Source organism: Sorex fumeus, unplaced genomic scaffold (assembly GCF_029834395.1).
Source record: "Sorex fumeus unplaced genomic scaffold, SorFum_2.1 ptg000001l, whole genome shotgun sequence".
Lineage (NCBI taxonomy): Eukaryota > Metazoa > Chordata > Mammalia > Eulipotyphla > Soricidae > Sorex > Sorex fumeus.
Window position 1 is genome coordinate 4,638,672 of NW_026606058.1, and position 27,501 is coordinate 4,666,172.

Genomic DNA, 27,501 nt, shown 5'->3' on the forward strand with positions numbered 1-27,501 from the left:
TTGTCCCTTGAGTAGTGGCATAGGAGAAGACTCAAGAACAAAAAATGAGAGCAACCAAGGATAATTTACTAAAATTCACCTTAAAAAAAGACTGAATCTGGGGCTGGAGCGATAGCACAGCGGGTAGGGCATTTGCCTTGCACGCGGCTGACCCAGGTTCGATTCCCAGCATCCCAGATGGTCCCCTGAGTACCGCCATGGGTAATTCCTGAGTGCAGAGCCAGGAGTAAACCCTGTGCATCGCTGGGTGTGACCCAAAAAGTCAAAACCAAAAAAAAAAAAAGATTGAATCTGCCATCTTGGATCTCTGCACCTGGTGTAACTCCCATAGTACAGTCTTTGGCATAAGTTAAATAACATATTCCCCATTCAGATGCCATGTAATTTTGAATTGATAGGCCATACAAATACAAACTAACTGTGGCTAGTCAGTAACTTGTAGCTAAATATCAGATAAGCATTAACATAGAACTCTGAAAGGGAAGGGGAAAAAACACGATAAAAAGAACGGAATTTTAAACTATCACACAGTATTTAATCACCTTTATGGGGAAAAAGTGATTAGGGAAAAAAAGTGAATAGAAAATAGAAAAGACAGGAGTATTTTGAAATGTTTACTAATTACCATAAATATATTTGTAATTGAGGTAACTGCTATAACTTCAAGCCCCATTCGTATCCTTTTTTGTTTTTCACAGTAAGCGTTCCAGGTATCTTCGTTAAACCCATAATTAAATAATCAGAAAGGTCCGCGCCTAAAAAGAAGACACAACTTTTGTATGCAAGTATTTCAATCCTATTTTCATGCAGCAAATAAAATATAAAAATGTAAATGATAAGTTCTATAAGTATAAATACTTCTTCAAATTTTACTAGTTCTTCCGATTATTACTCTAGCACCACAAAACTATGTTTTTAATGAAATTTCCTTTATAAATGGCATTATAAGAAAATACTATGCTATGCAAGACTAATATAATGCTAAGCTACTGTTACAATTTAGCAACACAGGTCATTACTGCTAATTATGCTTAGGACATTTATAATGACATTTACAAAAATCCTATGAATACTATTGATACTGAAAGTTAGATATTTTTCTAATGACTGTAATATGAAACATCTTTTAAAAATCTGCAATCCAGAGAGATAAGTCAAAGAGCTAGAATGAATGCTTTGAATATAGATGCCCAGGTTTGATCACAAGCACACAAGGTAACCAGTCATTGCCAGCAGACCTCAAGCACCATCAGGTGTTCCCAAGAAAAATCCAGTCCTCTTCTGCTGGGGAAACAGCTCGAGTATTAGAGCACATGCTCAGTGGCCTGGAGCACACGCCCTGGTACCACAATGTTCATCCCAGAAGACTGAGCATCACACACACTGAGTGCCCCAGGACCTTGAGGGTCACTGAGGCTGGTCCCAGGGAGGGGTATGGAGTCATTTATCATCTTACCAGGTTCACACCATGGTTTATCTTCAAAAGAATCCAAATCTACCTCCAAGAGTGGAACTCCATTAATACTTCTAGGTGCATCGAGCTCTACCCCTTTGACTTTTGTTCCTTTTTTAACAAATACAAAATAGAGAAAGAATGGCATGAGCAAGATACTGAGAGAAAAACAGAAAACACCATTTTACTAGTGATAGCTCTCAATAAAACAAAGGCTTCAATGAGAACATTAGAGTCAGGCATACTATAGGAATAAGCATGTTATCAATAACAGTAAGTTTAAACTTTAGGGAAGAAACTCTAAGATAAAGTGTATGGATTAGGAACTTGTTAACGCATTCAAATAAATTCCTGTACCAATATGTACCTATAACTTCCAGGTGTTAAATCCCTTTTTATATGCTGTGAACTATAACAGGTCTTACAGGGTTGTACAAACAAGTTAAAATCAAAAGAGGGAAAGAAACCTCGTGACCCACAAACTGTACAAATACGTATTCTCTTACAAAGCCTTTCACAGAGAAAAGTTTCCCCATCCTTGAGACACAAGTTTAAACGACTCTCTTGAATTGAACTGAAGCACTCTTCAGATCACCTGTGATAGCTACTATAGTCTGTACGTTATTCAGGCATAGTCATTACTTTCCTACTGATGCACTGGCAAATACAAATTTTACCTGTAGTTCCATAAACTCTTCCTCCTGTCTTGATATTAAGATTCACTGGTGCTTTTCCGTAACTCCTAAGAACAACAAAAATTATTCTGATAATCCTGAACTAAACAAAAATAGCAATATACTCCATGTATACAAGTTATACATATATAGACTGACATTGACTAACATGTTTTAAAAAAGTGGGTGTGGGGGAGGGTTCCGAAGTGCTGATTAGGGGACCTAAGGGCCCCTTCCTGCCATTACTGTGGTCGGCAGTTCAATGCCTGGGTCTGAGAATGCAATGTTCTTCAAGCACTGCAGTACCAAGGATTATCTAGAGTACCCCAGTTGTGCTCAGAGACCTTCAGAGCCAATTCAGCAATGCTCGGGGGACCAGGTGGTGTTGGGAATCAAACTAAACTGGTTACAGGCAAATCAAGTGACTTAACTCGCTGTACTATTTCTCTGACCCCTAGGGGGAAAAAAGTCTTAATTTTTTGTCACTTATTAAACAAAAAATTTAAAAAAAAACAGATATTCTGGGATCAAGACAGATAGTGCTGAAGGCCTTCAAAAGTACCCCCAGATGTGTCCTTGGAAGCACCTGAGCACGACTGGAACAATACGACCACATACATTGGCCCTCAAATTAAACCACCTACCATTGGGCTGAGAATCACTCGCAGTGAGGCCTGGGCCACCTGAACAAAGGGAGGACTCTTCCACAAAAGAAACAATTACATCTTATATGTTTGGGTTAGGGCACATACATAATATGAGCATGACCTGGGCATCATCCCCAACACAATCTGACCCCTCGCACACTGCCAGATTATTATCCAGGGGTCCCAAGCACTGTCACTGCTGCTCAAACAGCCAAGAATCAACAGGAGGAAATCCCCAAGGGCAAGGGGGCCCCGGAGCAACACCTGGCAGGCCTATCCCTAAAAAAATTCATTCCAGGCCATTAGCACTGAACACCACTTAGGAAGCCACCCCACTCCCCAATTCTCCCATGCCCCCCCAAAAGGGGGTCTTAAAAGTTGAATGTTTTTTTCTTCAAAAACCTACCTGCCAGTACATGTCCCACTGTTACACACTTCCCAAGAAACTAAGCTGGTCAAGGGAAAGTAGCACTGTAGCACCGTCCTCCCGTTGTTTATCGATTTGCTCGAGCGGGCACCAGTAACGTCTCACAACAAATTGGGAGACTTGTTCTTACTGTTTTTGGCATATTAAATACATCACAGGTAGCTTGCCAGACTTTACCCTGGGGGCGAAATACTCTCGGGCGGAGGAATCGAACCCAGGTCGCCATGTTGGCCACATGCAAGGCAAACGCCTTACCCACTGTGCTGTCACTCCAGCCCTAAAGCGTAAGTAACACATTTATATATACATCTTGTCCTCATTTCCTTGCCTCCTACTGAATTCAGTAGTCAGCAATCCTGTAAGAAAGAAGTAATAAGAAATAGTCCTTGTTTTATAATCCAGTGATCTCCTTTAGGCTCTCACTGCATTCAATACTGTTAGTAGATCGTCTTTCAAATACATGGACTACTTTTGTCCATAAAATAAATTCATAAAATGAAATCAATCTAAACCAAAACCAGAATGTGGTTCTTGGTGTAAGTGGTTAATGACGGAGAGAAAACAATAGGGAACAGGTTTCTAGAATGCGAGTACCATTCCATATCCTGATCTGGGTGGAAGTTACATGAAAACGAAACACTTGTAAAGATGAACTCAATTTCATTTAACGTAGTAAAATATACCTGAAAACAGAGGGAAAAGCTAAAATTTGGAGCCAGAACCCCATTCACATTCAAGGTTTAGCCAATATTACTTATGTGATTTTGGCCTAAGACCTGTATACATTTTCCTTAACAGTAATTTAGATAGCCACGAAGTGCTAGATCCCACATACCTGGGAGTCCAAAGGAATTTCAAGCAAGTATGTGAAAGTATTTCATTTTAACATGAATCTCCCACACTGACCAGATCAGTTATATTTTCAATTAACGTCTCGACAAGCCGTGAAGCCATTGAGTTCTCCAAGTTACCCATAATTCTGTTTAGTACTCAAAAGTATCTTCTTTATCCCCCCATTTTAACTTAGATCAAAGAATATAACATGGATTCACAGTCAGCCTTCTAGAGAGGTCTGTGCTAATGGACCCCTCCCTCACTTTCCACTTACCTCTCCACCCTCTACAGCCCAACTCTGCAACTTTCATCCACAAAAACTGTCTCTCCACAGCTCTTTTTCATGGTCATTTTCACTCATCCCCTCCTGATAATTCTTTTCAAAATTTTTTGGATGTTTCACAATCATCAGTTTGCTCCTGGCCGAATTCCACTATCCGGATAAGTCTCATCCAGAAATTAATTTTGAAAAACTCCAGCATGCAGGTTTTGTGATTGAAATCTCCAGCTTTCATGAGGTCAGGGAGGGTTCCCTCCCTCCATGTATCCCTGTTCTTCTGGAAGCCCGGCAGGAACACCTCCAGCGCCATGTGAGCTCTCTCACAGGCCATGATCCAGAATAAATTAGAATAACAAACTTAGAAATAAATCTTGAAAGAGATCAAGAATTTCTCTCGGATCCTGCACAAGGCTGAGTCATCCAGAGGCAACCCAGAGAGGAACGGGTGAATCCCCACGTCCACCCAAACAGAGTGCCAGCAGCCAAAAACCTCCACATTCCACAATCAGCTTTCAGAGATCGGGCACAGACTACCCTCTGTGCTTCTGGAAGCCCAGCCGTCAGGCCTATGCCCCAAAGCCACCAGTTAAGAATTTCACTCCATCTGTTACTCCGTCAACACTTTTGGACACCCTGGAGTGTGTGGATGCAATTCTGGCTACGCAACATCTCTAACTCTGTAACACTGTTAAGCCAGAAGTAGCACACAGGACTGGATGGTATGTAATATGAAAGGCAACCAATTTCAATTGACAAAATCTATACACAGAAGGCTTTACCTGTAACGTCTTAGTAATCTCTTACACAAGGTTTAAGGGCTCCATGGTGAGATAGAAGAATCTTCACTACCGGGGCTGGAGCAAAAAAGCAAACAAAGAAAAAATTCACAATCTTTCTTCTAAGGAAACAGTTTTTGATCATCCTTTTATCAAATTATTTAAAACGAGCAATGTAAAATAAATGATAGTGGGTCTGCTATGGGGGCACGTTCAAGTGGTAGTTGGGAAAATTGGAAATAATGGTGGTGAGAAGGTGCAATGGTGGTGGACTGGTGTTGGAATATTAAATGTCTGTAACTAATGACTAAAAATCTGTTTTTTTTTTTATTTTGCTTTTTGGGTCACACCCGGCGAGGCACAGGGGTTACTCCTGGCTCTGCACTCAGGAGTTACTCCTGGCGGTGCTCAGCGGACCATATGGGATGCTGGGAATCGAACCTGGGTCGGCCCCATGCAAGGCAAACGCCCTGCCCGCTGTGTTATCTCTGCAGCCCCTAAAAATCACGGATTAAGGATTTAGTCACGGTCCTCCCGCTATTCATCGCTTTGCTCGAGCGGGCCCAGTAACGTCTCCATCGGAGACTTTGTTGTTACTGTGTCTGGCATATCGAATACTCTCGGTAGCTTGCCGGGCTCTCCGAGAGGGGCGGAGGAATCGAACTCGGGTCGGCCATATTGGCCGCTTGCAAGGCAAACGCCTTACTGCTGTGCTATCTCTCCAGCCCCTAAAAATCATTTTAAATTATTTTTTAAAAAAAATATACTATCAAGTTACACTGTATGCAGAGATTCAAGATAGGAGATTTAGTCTTTTTTTAAGTGAATTTTCATAAATTATCTTCTTCAGCAGGGAAGCTGCTGGCTTACTCTGGATTCAGCATCTCACGCAGACAGCAATTCAAAGCTACAGAAAAATCTGGAACGAACTCTGAAATATAGTTTTAAAATACATTTTAAAATATTTTAAAACTTCGGGGCCAGATAGATAGCACAGCAGGTTAGGCACTTGCCTTGCACACAGTTGATTAGGGTTGGATCCCTGACACCCCATATGGTCGCTAAAACCCAACAGGAAGGATCCTTGAGCACAGAGATAGGAGCAAGCCCTGAGCACAGCTGGGTGTGGCTCCAACCCTCACCCCTGCTAAAAATGTATTTTTTAAAGGATCGGTTCCAGAGTAACACCTGAATATCTCTGGGTGTGCTCCTACTCCCCAAAACTAAAGAAACAAGCCATAGAGAGTTTAAAAATAAAAGCCTTCTGATTTTTTAAAAATCAATTAAAAAACTGAATTAAAAATATTAAAATCCTAGAGCTAAGAAAATAGCTCAAATAAAAGCACATGCCTAACATGTCAGATCCTGTACCATGAATACCACTGAAAGTATCCCCAACACTACCAGTTTTGGGCCTTATTTTAAAATATATACATATATAACATACATAAAAAAACAAAGCTCAAGATTGGAAGAATACAAGCTGTAATTTAATAGTTTCTAAATCTAAAAATTTGTAGCACTCATTTTACAAAAACACTTTCAGTCCTAGAATTACAAATTACTGATTCCATGCAACTTTTATAATTCAATTCACCATTAGGAAGGAAATGTTTTCCATGGCTAAGTATTTTTTGAGACATAAATAACAAAGAATTTGTTTTAGGTGTTCAACATGACTTGACATACATATACATACATATATGTATGTATATAAACTGCAAAATGCTGATCACAGCAATTTAACATTCATCGTCACAGTTTTCATTTTCTTCTTATAAGAATGTTTAAGATGTACAACTTTTAGTAACTGAAAGTAAGACTTAAATAAGAATGCTTTCATATCATGATATGATAAAAAATGTAAAACCAACAGAATCTATCACTAACGTCTTAATAATGGCACCCAGTTTTTGATACAGGACTGCTAGTTAAAGAAGTAAAGGATGTATTTCAGTGGGAGAGCACATGCTTCACATGTATGTGGTCCTGGGATCAATTCCCTGCACCATAAGACTAGAAATTGAAAATTTAAAAACTTACCCATATTGTGGTGCTCCCGTTATAATGTCTCCGATAGTGACATGAACATCATCCTCATCATCATCACTGTCACTATCATATTCAGTTTCAGTCACTTTCTGTACCAACATAAACAGTAATAAAATAGATTCAATAATGCACCTTCAACATGAATAACTGAAACAGTAACCAATTTGTTTCATCTATGGGTTTAGAGTTATGAAACCAATGTTTCCATTTCTTCTTTGTAAATTTAATGTTTTAAAAACTAAAAAAAAGTGATAGAAATGTGAAAAGAGGCTGTCAAGAAGTTTTTGTATGACAAACTAATGTATCTTTATGCGTAAAGCTTTCTCTCTTGCAAAAAGGATCTAAGGGAATGTGCTAAGATATCCAGCAGATAGAACCATAAAAAGTAGGCATTGGAAGAACTTTTGGCAAAAGGAATGTGAAGATAAGAGTGAAAAATTAATTATGGAGCTGGAGCCATAGCATTGCAGGGAGGGCATTTGCCTTGGGCACGGCTGACCCTGGACTCGATTACCAGCATCCCATATGGTCCCAGAGCACTGCCAGGAATAATTCCTGAGTGCAGAGCCAGTGCATCAGCAGGTGTGCCCCGAAAAGAAAAAAAAATTAATCATACTAGGCACAGTGTTAGGTTAAAAAGCAACAAAATGTTACCAAAGAGCTCACCAGTCATGGCATTCATTTATATCTTAGAAGAGGTCTTGCCACAAAATGACCGGGAATATATTTTATCTGAAAAACGAAAAAACATCAGCATACTTAGGAAATCTCTTAGGAAAGTGTTATTCTGGCTCTAAACAGCTCTTTTGTCCATAGTATCCTTTTGGTTAACTTTAAAAAAAAAGGACCATTTAAACCAGTATTTATCAATAAGAGACGGTATGAGACCAGGATGTTCCAAGGGGCAATGGCAGAATTCCCATGGGTGGGAGAAAGCAGGAGACTAGAGGACCATTAGCAGGAGAGGGCAGGCCACCAGGCCACACGTGGAAAAAAAGGCTGGAAGGGGCCAGAGTCTGAAAAAGACGGAAAAACATGAACCTGGGAACAACATTTTTACCAGGACAAGTTTAATCCTGCAGAGTACCAATCTCTTTCTTTCATAGAAAGAATTGAATATATTAAAATCTTCAAAAGACCATGGTAAAATAATCCTGCAAAACATCACTTTGAAGGTGAATGAGGTCAGAGACCAACGTACAAAATAGCACCTTGCTTAAAAACAAAACCAAAAAAGCCAAATATTTCTTAACAGAACTGTGATCATCTAACAGGTTCAGAACTCAAATGAAAGCAATAAATCTCTGCACACACTCTATTTCATCTGAACACCTTCCCACTATTTCTTTTCACTGTGCATCAAATAAAAATACCTGACAGCGAGATTGTGCAGGATACTCCAAAGTCTAGCTGAATGTAGACTTTCTTCTTAGCTAGAAATCTACAGATTTTAAATACGGAAGCGACTGAATTCCAAAGCCTTATGTTACTGGTTTAGGAACACCATTTTCAGCAGCTTCCTCCTCAATCCCAGATGGAGGACTGGCACGACAAATAAAAACAAGTACACGTGTCTGTGTTACTTTCGGGCAAGTGCCCGACTGTCGGGCAAGAGGCGCCCTTTTCCGCAGGTGCGTCCACGCGCACTGGCCCTCGGGAAAGGAGCCGTTGGCGGGGCGGGGCGGCGCCGTCCCCGGGGCGCGGGGCGAAGCGCTGAGGACGGGAGGGCGGTGCGGGCAGCTCGGAGGCCGGGAGGGCGTCCCGGCCGGGGGCCGCGAGGACAGAGCGAGGCTTCGCGGGAGGGGCGCCGGGCAGCACCGGGCGGCAGGTACCTGCAACGGCAGCGGGGGCGGCGGCGGCGGCGGGGGCGGGGGCGGCAGCGGGGGCGGCGGCGGGGGCGGCAGCGGGGGCGGCAGCGGGGGCGGTGGCAGGCACGTGGTTAGGCGCGCGCGGCGCGGCTTGTGCGCACGCGCAGCGGCGACCCAGCGGCGCGGTGGCGGCGACCTGAGCCTGACTGCGCCTGCGCGCGGCCCAGGCCCCGCCCCCAAGACATCCCGCCCCGCCTCGCAGGGAGGCTTTCTCGCCCGCTGAAAAGGAAAGAAAGAAAAGGAAAGAAAGGAAAGAAAGAAAAGGAAAGGAAAGAAAAGGAAAGAAAAGGAAAGAAAGGAAAGAAAGGAAAAGAAAGAAAAGGAAAGAAAGAGAGAAAAGGAAAGAAAGAAAAGGTCAAAAGGAAGCCCCCATGAGCAAAGCAAGAGGGATTTGCAGAGGGCGGGTGGGGGGGGAGGCGCAGCGGACGCGGACGCGGCCGAGAAAGCCTCGCTGCGAGGCGGAGCGGGATCTCTTGGGGGCGGGATCTCTTGGGGGCTGGGCCTCGGTCGCGCGCAGGCGCAGGCGCAGTCAGGCTCAGGTCGCCGCCTCCGCGCCACTGGGTCGCCGCTGCGCGTGCGCAAAAGCTGCGCTGCGCGCGCCGAACCAGGTCCCCGCTGCCGCCGCCGCCCCCGGCATGTGGGAGCCCCATCACCCCACGTGGTCCCCAACGCCCGCCAAGAGTGGTTCCACGCAGGCAGAGTGTGGCCCCAAAACTAAAATTCGTAAAGCAATTCTGGGGGGCTGGAGTGAGAGCACAGTGGGGAGGGCGTTTGCCTTGCACGTGGCTGACCCGAGTTCGATTCCCAGCATCCCACAGGGTCCCCCGAGCACCGCCGGGTAATTCCCGAGCGCAGAGCCGGGAGGAAGCCCTGAGCGTCGCCGGGTGTGACCCCCCAAAAAGCAAAATAAACTAAGTAATTCTGATAGTGCGGATTAACCGGACCGTCCGGAAATGAGCCGTTAGCGGGGTGGGGGCGGCGCCGTCCCCGGGGCGATGGGCGAAGCGCTGAGGACGGGAGGGCGGTGCGGGCAGCTCGGAGGCCGGGGAGGGCGTCCCGGCCGGGGGCCGCGAGGACAGAGCGAGGCGCCGCGGGAGGGGCGCCGGGCAGCACCGGGCGGCAGGCACCGGCAGCGGCAGCGGGGGCGGCGGCGGCGGCAGGCACGTGGTGAGGCGCGCGCGGCGCGGCTTGTGCGCACGCGCAGCGGCGACCCAGCGGCGCGGCGGCGGCGACCTGAGCCTGACTGCGCCTGCGCGCGGCCCAGGCCCCGCCCCCAAGACATCCCGCCCCGCCTCGCAGGGAGGCTTTCTCGCCCGCTGAAAAGGAAAGAAAGAAAAGGAAAGAAAGGAAAGAAAGAAAAGGAAAGGAAAGGAAAGAAAAGGAAAGAAAAGGAAAGAAAGGGAAGAAAGGAAAAGAAAGAAAAGGAAAGAAAGGAAAGAAAGAAAAGGAAAGGAAAGAAAAGGAAAGAAAGGAAAGAAAGGAAAGGAAAGAAAAGGAAAGAAAAGGAAAGAGAGAAAAGGAAAGGGAAGGAAAGAAAAAGGAAAGAAAGAAAAGGTCAAAAGGAAGCCCCCATGGGCAAAGCAAGAGGGATTTGCAGAGGGCGGGTGGGGGGGGAGGCGCAGCTGACGGGGACGCGGGCGAGAAAGCCTCGCTGCGAGGCCGGGCGGGATCTCTTGGGGGCGGGGCCTCGGCCGCGCGCAGGCGCAGGCGCAGTCAGGCTCAGGTCGCTGCCTCCGCGCCACTGGGTCGCCGCTGCGCGTGCGCACAAGCCGCGCCGCGCGCGCATCACCACGTGCCTGCCACCGCCCCCGCTGCCGCCCCCGCCGCCGCCCCCGCTGCCGTCGCCGGTACCTGCCGCCCGGTGCTGCCCGGCGCCCCTCCCGCGGCGCCTGGCTCTGTCCTCGCGGCCCCCGGCCGGGACGCCCTCCCCGGCCTCCGAGCTGCCCGCACCGCCCTCCCGTCCTCAGCGCTTCGCCCCGCGCCCCGCCAAAGGCTCCTTTCCCGAGGGCCAGTGCGCGTGGACGCACCTGCGGAAAAGGGCGCCTCTTGCCCGACAGTCGGGCACTTGCCCGAAAGTAACACAGACACGTGTACTTGTTTTTATTTGTCGTGCCAGTCCTCCATCTGGGATTGAGGAGGAAGCTGCTGAAAATGGTGTTCCTAAACCAGTAACATAAGGCTTTGGAATTCAGTCGCTTCCGTATTTAAAATCTGTAGATTTCTAGCTAAGAAGAAAGTCTACATTTAGCTAGACTTTGGAGTATCCTGCACAATCTCGCTGTCAGGTATTTTTATTTGATGCACAGTGAAAAGAAATAGTGGGAAGGTGTTCAGATGAAATAGAGTGTGTGCAGAGGTTTATTGCTTTCATTTGAGTTCTGAACCTGTTAGATGATCACAGTTCCTTTAAGAAATATTTGGCTTTTTTGGTTTTGATTTTAAGCAAGATGTTATTTTGGATGTTGGTCTCTGACCTCATTCACCTTCAAAGTGATGTTTTGCAGGATTATTTTATCATGGTCTTTTGAAGATTTTAATATATTCAATTATTTCTATGAAAGAAAGAGATTGGTACTCTGCAGGATTAAACTTGTCCTGGTAAAAATGTTGTTCCCAGGTTCATGTTTTTCCGTCTTTTTCAGACTCTGGCCCCTTCCAGCCTTTTTTTCCACGTGTGGCCTGGTGGCCTGCCCTCTCCTGCTAATGGTCCTCTAGTCTCCTGCTTTCTCCCACCCATGGGAATTCTGCCGTTGCCCCTTGGAACATCCTGGTCTCATACCGTCTCTTATTGATAAATACTGGTTTAAATGATGCTTTTTTTTTTTAAAGTTAACTAATAGGATACTATGGACACAATAGCTGTCTAGAGCCAGAATAACACTTTCCTAAGTATGCTGATGTATTTTAGTTTTTCAGATAAAATATATTCCTGGTCATTTTATGGCAAGACCTCTTCGAGATATTAATGAATGCCATGACTGGTGAACTCTTTGGTAACATTTTGTTGCTTTTCAACCTAACACTGTGCCTAGTATGATTAATTTTTTTTTTTTTTTTGGTTTTCGGGTCACACCTGGTGATGCACTGGCCCTGCACTCAGGAATTATTCCTGGCAGTCCTCAGGGGACCATATGGGATGCTGGTAATCGAGTCCAGGGTCAGCCGTGCGCAAGGCAAATGCCCTCCCTGCGATGCTATCGCTCCAGCTCCATAATTAATTTTTCACTCTTATCTTCACATTCCTTTTGCCAAAAGTTCTTCAAATACCTACTTTTTATGGTTCTATCTGCTGGATATCTTAGCACATTCCCTTAGATCCTTTTTGCAAGAGAGAAAGCTTTACATATAAAGATACATTAGGTAGTCTTACAAAAACTTTTTGAAAGCTTTTTTCACATTTCTATCACTTTTTTTAGGCTATAAAGCATTAAAGTTACAAAGAAGAAGTGGAAACATTGGTTTCATAACTCTAAACCCATAGATGAAACAAATTGGTTACTTTTTCAGTTACTAGATATTGAAGGTGGATTATTGAATCTATTTTATTACTATTTATGTTGGTATAGAAAGCGACTGAAACTGGATATGATCGTGACAGTGATGATGATGAGGATGATGTTCATGTCACTATCGGAGACATTAAAACGGGAGCACTACAGTATGGGTAAGTTTTTAAATTTTCAATTTCAAGTCTTGTGGTGCAGGGAATTGATCCCAGGACCACATACATGTGAAGCATGTACTCTTCCATTGAAATACATCCTTTACTCCTTGAACAGTTCTGTATCAAAAACTGGGTGCCATTATTAAGACTTTAGTGATAGATTCTGTTGGTTTTACATTTTTTTATCATATCATGATATGAAAGCATTCTTATTTAAGTTTTACTTTCAGTTGCTAAAACTTGTACATCTTAAACATTCTTATAAGGAAACAATGAAAACTGTGATGATGAATGTTAAATTGCTGTGATCAGCATTTTGCAGTTTATATGTATATATGTATATGTATATCAAGTCATGTTGAACACCTAAAACAAATACTTTGTTATTTATATCTCAAAAAATACTTAGCCATGGAAAAGATTTCCTCCCTAATGGTGAATTGAATTATAAAAGTTGCATGGAATCAGTAATTTGTAATTCTAGAATTGAAAGTATTTTTGTAAAATGAGTGCTGCAAATTTTTAGATTTAGAAACTATTAAATTTCAGCTTGCATTCTTCCAATCTTGAGCTTTGGTTTTTTTCTGTATTTTGTATATGTAATAATTTTAAAATAAGGCCAGTAACTGCTGGTGTTGGGGATACTTTCAGTGATATTCATGGTACAGGATCTGACATGTTAGGCATGTGCTTTTATTTGAGCTATTTTCTTAGCTCCAGGATTTTAATATTTTTAATTCAGTTTTTAATTGATTTTTAAAAAATCAGAAGGCTTTTGTTTTTAAACTCTGTATGGCTTATGTTCCTTTAGTTTTGGGGAGTGGGGGGACACCCAGTGATATTCAGGTGTTACTCTGGAATCCATATGGGATCTCTAGGGTTGAGCCCAGGTTGACCACATGCAAGGCGGGCACCCTACCCACTGTGCTAAAGTTCTAGCCCCTTTAGCTTCTTTTTTAAGTTGTTAATTATTCCTTTTTGTTTTTTAGTTGTGTTAGCTAAGTTTTATGTTTTGTAAACTGGATCAGATGAATGAGCTGTCATTTGTTTGTCCATCCAATTATCTTTACTTGTGGGTTGATGTGGAGATTTGAACCTCACCCAACAGTGCTCTGGACTATTCCTGGTTCGGCTTAGGAGTTCCATCTGGTGGTCGAGAGACCACATGTGGTGCTAGGGATTTGAACTGAGGTTGGCTACATGTGAGGCAAATGCCTTCCCTCATGTATTACCTCCCTGACAACATTTGGAGTCTTAATAGAAAGATTCTGAAATGAATAAAGTACAGATAATGCTTTTGTTATGATGGTTGAATGGAAGTCAGTGTTTTCTGATTTTCAAATTTGACATATGCTGTACTGGGAAGGTAAAATATCTTATTAAATGTACCATCCTTTATCTAGCAGACTTTGTATCTTATATATCATCAATGCTTTAGAATTATTTCTTCAGTAGAACCTTTTCCTTAAGTTACTTCAAGAACCATGCAGTTAATTCAGCTACTGTCATTGTCATTTGGGGGGCAGAGGCACTCTCAGAGATGCGCAGGAGTTACTCCTGACGCCTCAGTCAGGAATTGCTCCTGGTGATGCTCAGGGGACCATATGAAATCAAACTTGGGTCTGCTACCTTCAAGGCAAATGCTCTATCCACTGTACTGTCTCTCGAGCTCCATATCACTGTCATCTTGTTATAATGGCAATTGCCTTTACAACTTAAAATCCTTAGGAAAATTTTGGTGGAATCCAGAATAGATTAAATTATTTGTCTTTTTTTAATTTAAAAAATTCATATTTCATTTTATTAATTAAAAAAAATTTATCACCATACAATACAGGGTCATAAAGCTGTTTATGGTTGGTTTTCAGTCATACAATTTTCCAACACCTGTGCCTCCATCATCGTATATTTCTCACTGCCAGTGTCCCAGGGTTCCCCCCCGCCACCTTCCCCTGGCCTGTCCCTATGACAAGCACTTTTCTTCTCTCTCCCTCTCTCTCCCTCCCTTTTTCTCTCTCTCTCTCTCCCTCTCTCTCTCTCTCTCTCTCTCACACACACACACACACACATACACACACACTCATTTTGGGCATTATTGTGATCATTTTATATTTTGTTTATTTTTTATTTATTTCTTTATTTTTAATTTTATTGAACACCGTGAGATAGATGCAAGCTTTCATGTTTGGGTTACAATCACAGATGATCAAACACCCATCCCTCCACCAGTGCATATTCCCCACCACCAATATTCCCGGTATACCTCCCCTTTTGCACCCTCCCCCGGCCTTCATGGCAGACATTACAATCCCATTCACAATAGTACCTCAGAAAATCAAGTACCTCAGAAAATCAAGTACCTCGGAAAAGAACAGGGATCAGCATTGTTGAAGGTGACTGGCTTAACCTCTACACTATTTCTCTGGTTATTTTAGATTCTCTTGAAGCTAAGGCTGTGGCTTATTTTTCTTTGTACCTTTATTTTTCTTTGTACTTTTGTCCAGTATAGAACCTGAAATGTTTTACATATTGATTAAAATTTGGTTGAATACATAATTTATTATATATTGCATTGGAATGATATGGATTGAATATTTAACACAGTTACTGAGCACCTGTTACATCTTAGTGTTGGGGATCCCAGCTCTCTGGCACACTAGAACAAATATATTATTTTATTACTTTTTGGTTTGGGGTCATACTTGGCAGTGCTCAGGGGTTACTCGTAACTCTGTGCTCAGGAATTACTCCTGGCGTGCTCAGGAGTCCGTATGGGGTGAGAGATAGAACCTGGGTCGGTTGCGTGAAAACCAAAAGCCCTCCTCACTGTACTGTCACTCCAACCCTCTAAAACAAATATGTTAAAGAAAACAGGTGTGTTCAAATTTAGTCAAAGATATTCCAACTATTAGCAGATATACCAACTGATTGTTGTCTGTTAAGGGGATCAGCGGGAGGATAGGGTAATGGAATGATGGTGCTGAGTTAGAAAATTCTCACATGGGAGATTTCATTGAAATCAATAATGTTTAAATGGTTAGGAAGATGACAAAAGTGAAAAAAAGTGAAAACTTGACCTGTAGGTTTGTTATGTAGGTATGCAACCAAGTTCACAGTGCTCTCTATGACAATAAGCAACACATTAGGAGACATGACATGGCCATTGTTTTTATGTTCTGTGGTGGCTCTGAGTTCAGATGAATAAAGTGATTACTTTTATTATTTTTTAATTTGTCATTGAACATAATGTTAGACATGGGTTACTTATAGGTGATGAACCTGAGGTCTGTTCCTTTATGACTGACTTGTTGAGAGGTTTTAGGTTTCTAATTTATGTATTAAATCGCCACGAGATAGTGACAGCTTTAAGGTTTGAGCTTCAGTCACACAATGATCGAAAACCAATTCCTACACCAGTGTAGCTTTTCCACCACCAGTGTCGCCAATATGTCTCCCGCCACCCCCACTCCACTACACCCCTGCCTCTATGGCAGGTAGTTTCCTTCTTACTTTCTCTCTCTCCTTTGGGATATGATGGTTTACAATACAAATCCTGAGAGGCCATTATGTTTGGTCCTTGGTCAACTTTCGGCTCACATCGCCTATCCCAAGCGATCCTCCAACCATCACTGGCTTGGTGATCCCTTCTCTATTCCAGCTGCCTTCTCCCAGAGCACTTGTTGCAGGCTCCCAATGATGGACCAATCCTCCGGGCCCTTGTGTGTACTCTCAGTAGCTTGCCAGGCTTTCCGAGAGGGGCGGAGGAATTGAACTCATGTCGGCCGTGTTGGCCATGTGCAAGGCAAATGCCCTACCCGCTGTGCTATCGAGCACGGCAATAGTGATATTTGTTAATCCTATTTGCAGGGCTGCTTTGTGAATAAAAATCATTTCAACTTATAGATCCAAACATATTAGTTGAGTATTGTATTCATCCTTGGAAGGAAATAGATTTGCAGGTTCAGAAGTTGTTCTTTACTTACTGAAAAGGGGGAAAGCATGAGCATTGAGGAGAAGACCAGCTGGGCCAGAATTGTATCAATATTTCTATCAATGTCTAAGTCCACCATCTTTTTTGTCTGCTTTTTGTTTGGGGCCATAACTGGCTATGCACTCAGGGTTCACTGCTGACAAGCTGAGGTGTCCATCAAGGGTGCCAGGGATCAAACCTGGGTGAGCCACGGGCAAGCATTTGCCCTACTTGATGTACTCTCGCTCCAGCCCCTAAGTCTCCCAGGTTTTGTTTTCTGAATTGTCCAAGGGAAAGTTGTGTTGTGGGTAGTTCTGTTCACTGGTGGAATGATAATCTTCCAAACAATGATCAAGTTAGGGCTAGAGCAATAGTATAGCAGGAAGGGTGTTTGCCTCGCACATGGCCAACCCAAGTTCAATCCACAGCATCTCCTATGGTCCCCTGAGCACCACCAGGAATAATTCCGAGTGCAGAGCCAGGAGTAGCTCCTGAAAAGCACCAGGTGTGACCTCAAAAGTCAAAATAATAATAATAACTGAAAAGTAATTGTAAAAAACCTCAATGATGAATTTGGGAGTGAGAACTTAGGTCCATTCTTTAAAAAGCACTGAACACTGTTATTTGTCTTGAATTTTGGGTTGAGTTCATTTAATGAACTTGTTTATTATTTCTTAATGTGTTTTTTGGGGCAGTCTCCGAAGCTCAGGACCTACTCCCAGCCCATTACTTTAGGTTTCACTCCTGGTGATAATCAGAGGGTTGCAGTACTGGGGATTGAATCCAGAGTTACCTCATGCTTGAGCAGAGGAAACATATACAATGTCTCTCTGACCCTCATTTGTTGTAAAAGTGTTAATACATAGATGTAAAATATCTCAGTAGTCACCAGTACATAGAACACACTCTTTAACTTCTTCTGTTATTGTTATCTGTTACCATTTCTCAATTTATTCATTCTTTCATCGGGGAAGAACTTCAGGGAGTCTGTAACTGTAAGTTCAGTGTCCTCGACCTCTTGGGTACAGGGTGTACCCAATAATATTTACCACGTGAAGAGAAGATTCCAGAAGAGGGGAGATCTACTCATCAGATTTCTACACTCTTCTGGACCTTCTATTGTCATTAGCACAAAAAGGAAAAATATCGCTATCCTAAAAATTTAGTATGGTGTCCTGGGGTTGAACCCATGTGCAAGGCAAGTTTCTAAACTCCTGCTCTTTCCATCCCCACCTGCATGTTAGTTTAGATTAAAGGACCTTTATAAACATGAAGCCAAATTTCTTTTCCTCCTTTTCTTCTAAAAACGATAACTTGTGTAACGTGGTTACCATAGTGTTTGCGCTTTTTAATTCTGAACAAGGTTACTGCACCTTGACTACCCCCAAAGTGCCAAAAAGACTCCATCACTGACCTTGCGTGCCTTTGGGTCCTTCTGTCACTTCTACTTTGGCTCCGTTTCTGCCTTACAACCCCCTCCCCCTGCTGCTTGCCATTCTTACTTTAGAAATCGAAAGCCAAAGATTTGTTATCACTTGATATTGTCTGATCCCGGGTTTTGTTTCTCTACAGATCACAGTTACTGACCCAGAGTGCAAGGGGTCTTCCCCCAGGTCATCATTGTAAATTTTTGTCTTCTTGTCTGCTTAAATAGGAGCAGTGGGACCTCATGGAGACAACTTGGTAGAAAAGATTCTATCAGTGCTCCCGCAGTTTCCCGGCCACACGAGTGATGGGATGGTCAGCATGGCCGGGCTTACGGCCCTCCAGGCTGAAGACGAGAATCAGAACGTGGTCGCACCAGGCTGTCTGGCACAATCCCAGTGAGTTATCTTCCCCTCATCCTCCTCACTGTTCCTTTTCTTTTTCTCTCCGAGGCTGAGCTTTCCTCTAGAAATGAAACATCAGCCTGCTGGAGAAATTTGATGGATTTCATGTTGGAAAAAAAAAGTCACTTTTTCGTAACTTTGAAATAACCATATTCTTTAGCCAACACTGAGCCACAAAGCACGGGGTTTTGCAGCGGTATCATTTAGATGTAATAGAAGCTTGTTCCCAGGTGAGTCAAGTTAGTCAGTTTGTAAGTCTCCATTTCATAGACAGTTTCGTATGGGACTGAGGATAGGCTTCCCTTTCCCCAATGGACGTTCCTACCCGGCCAAACAACAGCCTACGCAGCTGTGAGATGCTGCCATCACTTACCTGGACGTGATACGCTCTGGGGCAGCAGTGGCCAAGTTTTGATCTCTGTGTGTATTTCTTCTCATGGTTAGACAAATCACAGCAAGATGATGGTGTGCTTTCTGTCACGCAGTTTCCAACATAAAAGAACATTTCTCGGCAAGGTTGACAATGAAAGGTTATAGTACTGATCGTCTCCACTTTGTTCTTCGGCAATTCCTAGGAAGGGGAAAAATTAATTGGAAGGGGAAAAATATATCTCCGAATATCTGTTTCTCATCTCCATTTTTTTTTAATTTTTGAACAAGACAAGACCTCTGGCGTGGTCGTGTCAGTGCTTCACAGTAACAGATGCAGTGGGAATTTCCTAAGATGACTGGAATTAGTTTTTTCCTCTTAACTTTGTGTTTGTATTTTAAAACTTATTTCCAAAACTCAGGAAAACAGAATTTTCAACTCTTGAAATCTACAAGGTAGTTTTCTTTTGATTGTTGTTGTTTTGTGTTTGTGTTTTGTGGGGAGAGAGATGTTTATTGAATACCAGGTATGTGGGGAAAAAGACAAACATCTGTCGCCAGTCTTTTTTTTTGTTTTGTTTTTATGTATAATATATATACATACATATATATGTGTGTATATATATATAAATTTGGTCGTACTGCAACTTGAGCTTGACACGCACATACCAGCTAAGTGTTTTGCCACTGGGTCACATCCCTGGCACCTTTGTGCACATGATAAAGAGCACCGGCCATGTGCTCACTGTGGCGGCACTTATTCCAAAACATACACCTCAGAAAGTGTAATCCGAGAAATAGCTGAGATTGGAAATATTTTTTGCTCATTGGTGATCCCTTAAAGTGTTAATTATTATTTTTTTATTCAATCACTATGAATTATAGTTACAAAGTTATTCAGTATTAAGTCTCAGGTTAACAATTTTCCATTTCCAACACCAGCCCCTTCTCCAGGTTCTTCGTCCCTCCTCCAGAGTCCCCAGTGTCCTTCCCACTTGTCAGTCTGCCTCTGTGGCAGGCACTTTCCCCTCCACCATTATTCTAGTGTTCCCTTCCCTAACTTATCCCCCTCACCCCTGCTTCACAGTAAGCTTCCTGCTGAAGACCACTTCTCCTGCTCTTTGTTTCTCTTGCCTTTGGGCATTTGTTACTCCTATGAAGTTTCTTTATATCCCACGTATGAGAGGCCATTCTGAGTTGTCCCTCTCCCTCTTACTAACATCACTCAACATGATACCACTCCGATCCATCCACTTAGCAAATTGCCTGATTCATCTTTTTCTGATGGTTGCGTAGTATTCCGTTGTGTTCTGTGTATGTGCCACAGCTTCTCTATCCAGTCATCTGTTCTTGGACACTTGGGTTGTTTTCAGATTTTGGCTATTATGAATAGTGCTACAGTGAACGCAGGGGTGCAGATGTCTGTCTTGCATTGTGCTTTGGACCCTTGGGATGTCTTCCAGGGAGTGGAATTGCTGAGTCATATAAACCTTCAATTGGTAGTCTTTTGAGGAATGTCTTTATTGTCTTCCCAAAAGTCTGGTCCTATGGACATTCCCACCGGCAGCGAATGAAGGCTGCTTTTCCCCACAACCTCTTCAATACTACATTTTTTGTTTGTTTGTTTGTTTGTTTATTGAGCGTCAGTCTTGCTGCTGTAGGTGTGATAGCTCATTGTTTTGATTTGCATTTCCCTGATGATTGATGATGTAGTGTATTTTTTAAAACATGCATTTTGGCCATATGTATTTCTTCTTTGAGGAACTTCTGTTTATTTCTTTTTCTCATTTTTTGATAGTATCGGATACATTTTTTCTTGTAGAATACTGCTAATGCTTTATATGTCCTGGATGTTAATCTTTTATCAGATGAGTGATGGGCAAATAATTTCTTAATCTGGTCATTGTTTCCTGTGAAGTGCCGAAGCTACTTTTAGGTACTAATTTTATATAGTACGTTTGTTGCAAAAGCACAGTGGGTTGGGCGTTTGCCTTGCACGTGGCTATCCCTCTCGGAGAGCCCAACATTCTCCTGAGAGTATCCCGCCCGCACGGCATATCATATTCGATATGCCAAAAACAGTAATAACAAGTCTCACAATGGAGACCAGTGCTCACCCCAGCAAATCAATGAACAACAGGAGGACAGTGCTACAGTGCCACCATTTGTTTATATTTTGTTTCACTTGCTTGGTCAGTGGTATTTCCTCCTTTAAGTTGCCTCTAGCTTCAATGTCGTGGAGATTTTCTGTCTATGTTTCTTTTCTTTGTCTTATAGGGTCAAGTCTGATATCAAGATCTTTAACCCATTTTGATTTCATTCTTGTGCATGACATTCGGAAGAGGTCTGAGTTTATTTTTGTGCTCATGGTTGACCAGTTTTCTCAGCACCATTTTATCAAAGATTAACAGACCATATATATACTCAAGGGTCTGTTTCTGAATTTTCAATCCTATCTCATTGATTTAGGGGTCTGTCTTTATTCCAGTACCATGCTGTTTTAATTGCTGCCGCTTTGTTGTGCATTTTGAAGTTTTACAATGCCTCCCACCTTCTTTTACCCCCAGGATTGCTTTGGCTCTTGGGCAGGGGTTAGAGAGAGAAAATAAAGTGTTAAATTTTAAGGCTGACTGTGAGTACTGCGAGGCGTGAACAGAGCTGTATTCCTGAGTCCAAGTTGATTACAGTAGTCCGAGTCTACTGTACTATCCAGTTGATTCATATTATCAGGAGTGTCCCCTGAGCATTGCTTGGGAGGCTTCTCCACCCCCAACCTCTCAATATGTACAATTACATTCTTACCTTCAAGGAAGGATTTTGTCATTGGGGTAGTGATGGTTTACACACTTTGGACAATAAAGAAAGAAGGAAAGAAAGAAAGAAAGAAAGAAAGAAAGAAAAAAAGAAAGAAAGAAAGAAAGAAAGGAAGGAAGGAAGGAAGGAAGGAAGACCCATAATCATGACTTATGGGTCTGCTATAGATTATAATTTCTGCAAGTCAACTGTTAGTTGAATGTGCACTTGGCAGACCTGTGTGGATCTTGTGGAAATGGTGGTGCTTGAACTCTTTCCATGGATTTAGATAAGGAGAGAAAAGATCCTTGAGAGCAATCATGGCCTCCTAAGCCAGAGAACTTCGCTTCACTACCACTGCCATCATCTCCATAAGCATTTCTCAGGACTGAACTGTGTGCCAAGAGCCCTTGCAGTTTACCTTTGGAAATTCATATGCGTTTTATAATGACTTAAAAATGTAGGTATTGCTCTTCTCCATCTGGCAGGGGAGGAAACTGAGGCTGGGGTGCCTCAACTCACATAGTCTAGAGGAGACAGAACTAGGAATGGAGCCCAAAAACTTGAATCCAGAGCCATCTCTCTCAAATTCTATAGTACCTCTATAGGAGACAGCGAAGAGAAAGGCTCATGAGTAGCTAGAAAGAGATAATGAGATGGAATGGGGTGGGACTGGCTCTTCCCTCCCACAGCCCAAAGAGACCCCAGTCACTGCCCACAAATGGGCCCTCTGACTACTCAACAAACTGCTTCTGCCATGATCCCAGAGACTCAAAAACAAATCTTGGAACCCAGCGGCTTTTGGCAGAAATCCCTCCAGATCTAATTGTTAAGATTTCAGAAATCCAAAATCGTTGTTCATGATCAGCAGTAGAAAACAAATTGCCTAATGTTGCTTTTTCAGCAGATATGAGTGTTGGGGTAAAATTCCAAATAATAGTGGTGGGTCTGATGTCGAAATATTGAATGTAATCAAAGTAGAGAGAGAGAGAGTAATGTAGAAACCATCTGCCACACAGGTAGGGGGAGGATGTGGGCTGGGGGGTATAGTGGGGGTTTTGGTGGTGGTAAATGTGCACTGGGAAGGGACGGGTGTTTCATCATTGTATTACCAAGACTTAAACCCAAAAGCTTTGTAACTGCTCTCACGATGAGTCAATAAATAACTTTAAAGAGAGAGAGAGACAGAGAGAGAGAGAGAGAGAGAGAGAGAGAGAGAGAGAGAGATAATGAGATATTAAACAAATACAAAGTTACTGCGTCATTTGATTTTGGGAGTTCTGTCCATTCAGCATAATGGTGACACAAACAACAGAAATTATTCATCTCAGGCAATTGCAGCAGAAATGAATATTGTAAATTGAATGGAAACAAAGGAAGATTTTTTTTCCAAAGGAAGACTTTTAATCAGATTTTGGAAAGGACAACACAGATCCAAGGATTGAGGAACTAAGATCTCAACAAAGGTTTCTCCAAGGCCTGAATATTAGAGAGGCTGCATTTTAGCCGCTCTCTGTGCGGAGTCCTCAGCATCCTTTGAAGATTCAGGTTTCAATGAATAGGCTAAGATTGGCCTCTCTTGGGTCTTATGCCCACTCTTTGCCCAGCAGGCTTTGCAATGCTTAAACCAAGGCTTACATACTGAAAAGCTTTCTATAATAATTTAACAAAGGTTCAAACAAAGGGATCAAACCTGGACTGGTCACATGCAAGGCAAGTGCCTTTCCCACTGTACTACCTGTTTGGCACTTGGTTTGCTTAATTTTAATCCTATCTTTAGGTTCTCATTTCTTCTATGAACTTTTTTTTAATGTATACTAAAGTTCTTATTGTGAAATATAGAAATTTAAGATTATGAAATTCTTTCTAAAATCTATTATAGCTTTGCCCCCAGATTTTTGTTTCCGTTGTGATTCAATTCTAAATCCTTCACAGTTGCTGTTTTTTTTTTGTTTATTGTTTTATACTACATGATTTTTTTGGTTTTATTTATTTGTTTGGGCTGGAGCGATAGCACAGCGGTAGGGCATTTGCCTTGCACACAGCCAATATGCCCGACCCGAGTTCGATTCCTCCGCCCCTCTCGGAGAGCCCGGCAAGCTACTGAGAGTATCTTGCCCGCACGGCAGAGCCTGGCAAGTTACCCGTGATATATTCGATATGCCAAACACAGTAATAACAAAGTCTCCAATGGAGATGTTACTGGGCCTGCTCGAGCAAATCGATGAACAACAGGAGGACCGTGACTGTGATTTATTTGTTTGGTTTTTTAGAGCATTACAAAGCGGTTCATGATTGGATTTCAGTCATACAGTATTCCAACACCCGTTCCTTCACCAGTGTCCCCCCACGTTCCTTCCCATCACCCCAAACCCCTTGCCTGCCTCTTTTGGCGGGCATTTTCTCTCTCTCTCTCTCTCTCTCTCTCTCTCTCTCTCTCTCTCTCTCTCTCTCCGATTGTGGTTTGCAATATTGAACTGAAATGCTATCAGGAATATCCCTTACCTACTTTTAAGCCTCACATTCCCAGCTATTATTGTCATAGTGGTTTACTACATTATTCTTTTAGTTTATAAATGTACAGTGTCTTTTAAAAATATTTATTTATAGTTGATTATTGGATTGAGGTTGGAATGTATTTTGCATGGTATAATTTCCTTATTTGTGGGACTTCCTTTGTATGTGAGAAGTTTTTATAAATGTTGTTCCATACGCGCCAAAAGAATGTTTATTTTCTTATTGTTGCCTTTTGGCTTCTAATCGTTATATAGTGTTCACATGTTATGTACCTTCAAATGTGCATTATTATAAACACTGTAGCACTGTAGCACTGTCCTCCCATTGTTCATCGATTTGCTCAAGCAGGCACCATTAACGTCTCCATTGTGAGACTTCTTGTTACTGTTTTTCGCATATCCAATAGGTCACGGGTAGCTAGCCAGGCTCTGCCGTGCAGGTGGCATACACTCAGTAGCTTGCTGGGATGTCCCAGAGGGGCGGAAGAATCAAACCTGGGTCAGCTGCATGCAAGGCAAACGCCCTACCCGCTGTGCTATTGCTCCAGCACCACTGGTTATTTCTTTGGGAACTCATTCCCATCACTCTCTCCATCCACTCTTCACTTCACTGGCCTAAGTAGAATCTCTGTGAGAGAACAGAATGGGTCCTTTTGCATGTTCAATTATTGCATTTCCCTTATTTGCTGTAAACTCAGTGTTTTTGACAGTTTAACCACTAAGGGTGACGAATCTGAGTATTGTTCAAAAGACTTCTTTTTGACTCAGGCTAGTGCAAATGACAGAAAAGATATTTATGTGCTCAAGAGTATTGTTGGGAACATCTTAGCATATATGTTAGTAGTGAGTTTTGCTTGTTTGGGTTTTGACACACCCAGCAGTGCTCAGGGGGACCATGCAGTGCTGGGGATGGAACCCAGGATCTTCCTCTGGTCTCCTCCCCCGATACAGACCATGCCCTGGCCCTTTTGACCCCCTCTCTGGCCTCTAGAGTGAATTGAATCTTTTTTTACAAGCCAAAAGAGATACGCATCTAAGCGCCTTTGATCTCCCATTGTCCAGGTCTCAATATCACAGTAGTTTTCAACTTTCAATCACCTGCGTGCTGATAATAAATTCAGATTTAAGACGTAGAAAAGACCAAATTTGCAGGCCAGAAAGATAGTCTAGGCATTAAAGAGTGAGCCTTGCATGTGGAGAAATCCGGTTCACTCCCTGGCACCATCTGGTTTCCTGAGCACTGAATGTGGGTGCCTACAGGCCCCAAAGCCTTGGTGCTCCTGGGCCAGCACCCCCACATTCTCGGGCTTCTTAGTAAACCACCAGCTCCCTTCGTTTCAGTTCACTGGGAGGGGCCTCCAGATTCCTGAGCACTGATTCACAGCTTCTCCCTGCACCTCCTCTTCCCCCCACACCAAAAGAATTAAAAGGCAGGTGTAGCGGAGAGTACAGAGGTTAAGGTGATGACTGGGAAGGGGTTGATGCTTATTTCACCCCTGGCCGCACACGATCATCATGGAGTGTAGTCCTGGGAGCCTCAGGCACCACTGGCGGAGCTGGGAAAATCATTAGCCCCCGAAAGACCTGAGCAGTGCCTCTTCCTTTGGCCCTTCCACTTAACATACTTTATAAATATAAAGGTGTTGTCGATCTCCAGTCATTTCTGTGTGCAAATTTATGCTTCCAAAAATCCAACTTAGAAATGAGTTTTCTGTTTTTTGGGGGGCCACATCCAGCGCTCAGGGTTTACTCTTGACTCTGTCCTCAGAAATCACTACTGGCAGGGCTCAGAGGACCTTCTGGGGTGCCAGAGATCAGACCTGGGTCAGTGATGTGCAAGGCAAGCACCTTACCTTCTGTGCCATCATGTCTGCCCCAGAAAATGATTTTTCAGTAAAATATAAATGAGTTCTAAGGCCACTAGTATGGCCACCGCAGCTATTTGGAGGGAACTGTTTGCTTGCAGGATTGTTTTCCATCCTTTAACTTTGGGTCTGTGTTCACTCTGAAGGTTCAGATGAGTTTCTTGTAGGCAGCAGAATGTTGGGTTCAGTTTCCGAATCCATTTTGCCACTCTGTGTCTCTTGGTTGGTGCGCTTAGACCATTGATGTTGAGAGAGGTTATTGGTAGAGGGTTTTGTGCCATCTTTCTGTAGGGACTTGTGCTTGTAGGGGGTTTTCTTGTCGTATAGAAGCCCCCTTAGTCCTTCTTTTAAGTTGGTTTTGAGTCTGTGATGTTCCTGAGCTGTTGTTCATCCATGAAGTAGTGTATGTTTCCTTCTGAGTTTGAATGAGAGTTGAGCTGGATAGAGGATTCTTGGTGAGGCGTTCATTTCATTGGGTTTTTTCACTATATCCCCCAGATGTAGATGCGTGCGAATAGCCTGGCAGTTTGGGCGCTCTGGTGGTCAGTAGCTTGGGGGACATGGCACTTAGGGGGGTGTCTGGACTACCCCCCAGGGGCTTCAGTGGTGAGCTAGCGTGAGGGGCCGCCCCTGCTGCGTGGCCAGGGTTTCTCCTCACCTTCTCTTCCCCTAGACGGTCCTGGGGTTTGTGTGTCCGGCACTGGGGTTGGATTCCCTGGGCTGGCCACCCGCCTGGTAGGCATCAGCCAAGTCCCTGAAGGTGAGTGCTGGTGCCTCAGTCACTCTCTCCACTGAAGTGGCAGGAACCAGCCCTTGCTTCCCAGGTGCTAGCCTGGGAAAGTGGAGAGTGCCACCATGTGGTCGCAGAACACTGTGTGAGTTGTCCTGGCACATGTTAAGGCCTGTCACCCTGTGCTCCCCCAGCTAGGACTGTTTGCTGGTCAGCCCCAACAACCACCCACTCGGGAGCACTTGGCGATGAGTCTTGTAGTTAGGGGAGTGGGTAAGTGGGTCCTGGGAGGCTACTGCCAGGGTGGGCACAGGAGCCATCGAATTTGTTTCTTCTTTCTGCAGGTGCCAGATCACTGAATTTTGACCATTTGGGACACTCCTGGATCCAAGGAACTGTGAACTCAGAGCAGCACACACACTTGTCCCATGCGTGGTAGGTGCACATTCCCTCCACATTCTCTTGACCGGACAGCAGAGATTTGGTTATTTCACAGCTGTGGATACGGACCCCAAGGAGAACCCATCAACTCTGTGCCACTTTTTTGAGTCTTATTCCTTTGAGCCTCCTGAAGGTGCCTCCCAGATCCCCCTCCTTGAGACTGGACTCCTCAGAGATGCCAGGAAGTCCTGAGGTGCCAGGACTGGTTTTCTCCTTCAGCAGCTGTGTGTAATGGGAGGAGCTCTCCAGAGGCTCCTCTGATGAAGTGTGACTTCACTTCCCTTTCTCGCCGACTGGAGACACCTGCCCTGTG

The 27,501-nt window shown here is 43.5% G+C and overlaps 1 protein-coding gene and 1 long non-coding RNA gene across 2 annotated transcripts; one reads left to right on the forward strand and one right to left on the reverse strand.

Moving 5' to 3' along the window:
• Positions 1-528: 528 nt before the first annotated feature.
• Positions 529-8,776, reverse strand: LOC130034509 (uncharacterized). Its single transcript, XR_008794135.1, has 6 exons — positions 8,517-8,776; positions 7,135-7,232; positions 5,095-5,169; positions 2,131-2,195; positions 1,457-1,564; positions 529-755 (listed from the first exon to the last, which is right to left on the reverse strand). It is a non-coding gene; the product is annotated as an uncharacterized LOC130034509 (long non-coding RNA).
• Positions 8,777-10,553: 1,777 nt separating this feature from the next.
• On the forward strand, positions 10,554-27,333 carry LOC130034435 (sec1 family domain-containing protein 2-like). Its single transcript, XM_056126000.1, has 4 exons — positions 10,554-10,565; positions 12,578-12,675; positions 18,300-18,468; positions 27,092-27,333. The coding sequence occupies exons 2-4, from the start codon at positions 12,597-12,599 to the stop codon at positions 27,111-27,113; spliced, it is 270 nt and encodes an 89-aa protein (XP_055981975.1). The 5' UTR covers positions 10,554-10,565; positions 12,578-12,596; the 3' UTR covers positions 27,114-27,333.
• Positions 27,334-27,501: the final 168 nt, after the last annotated feature.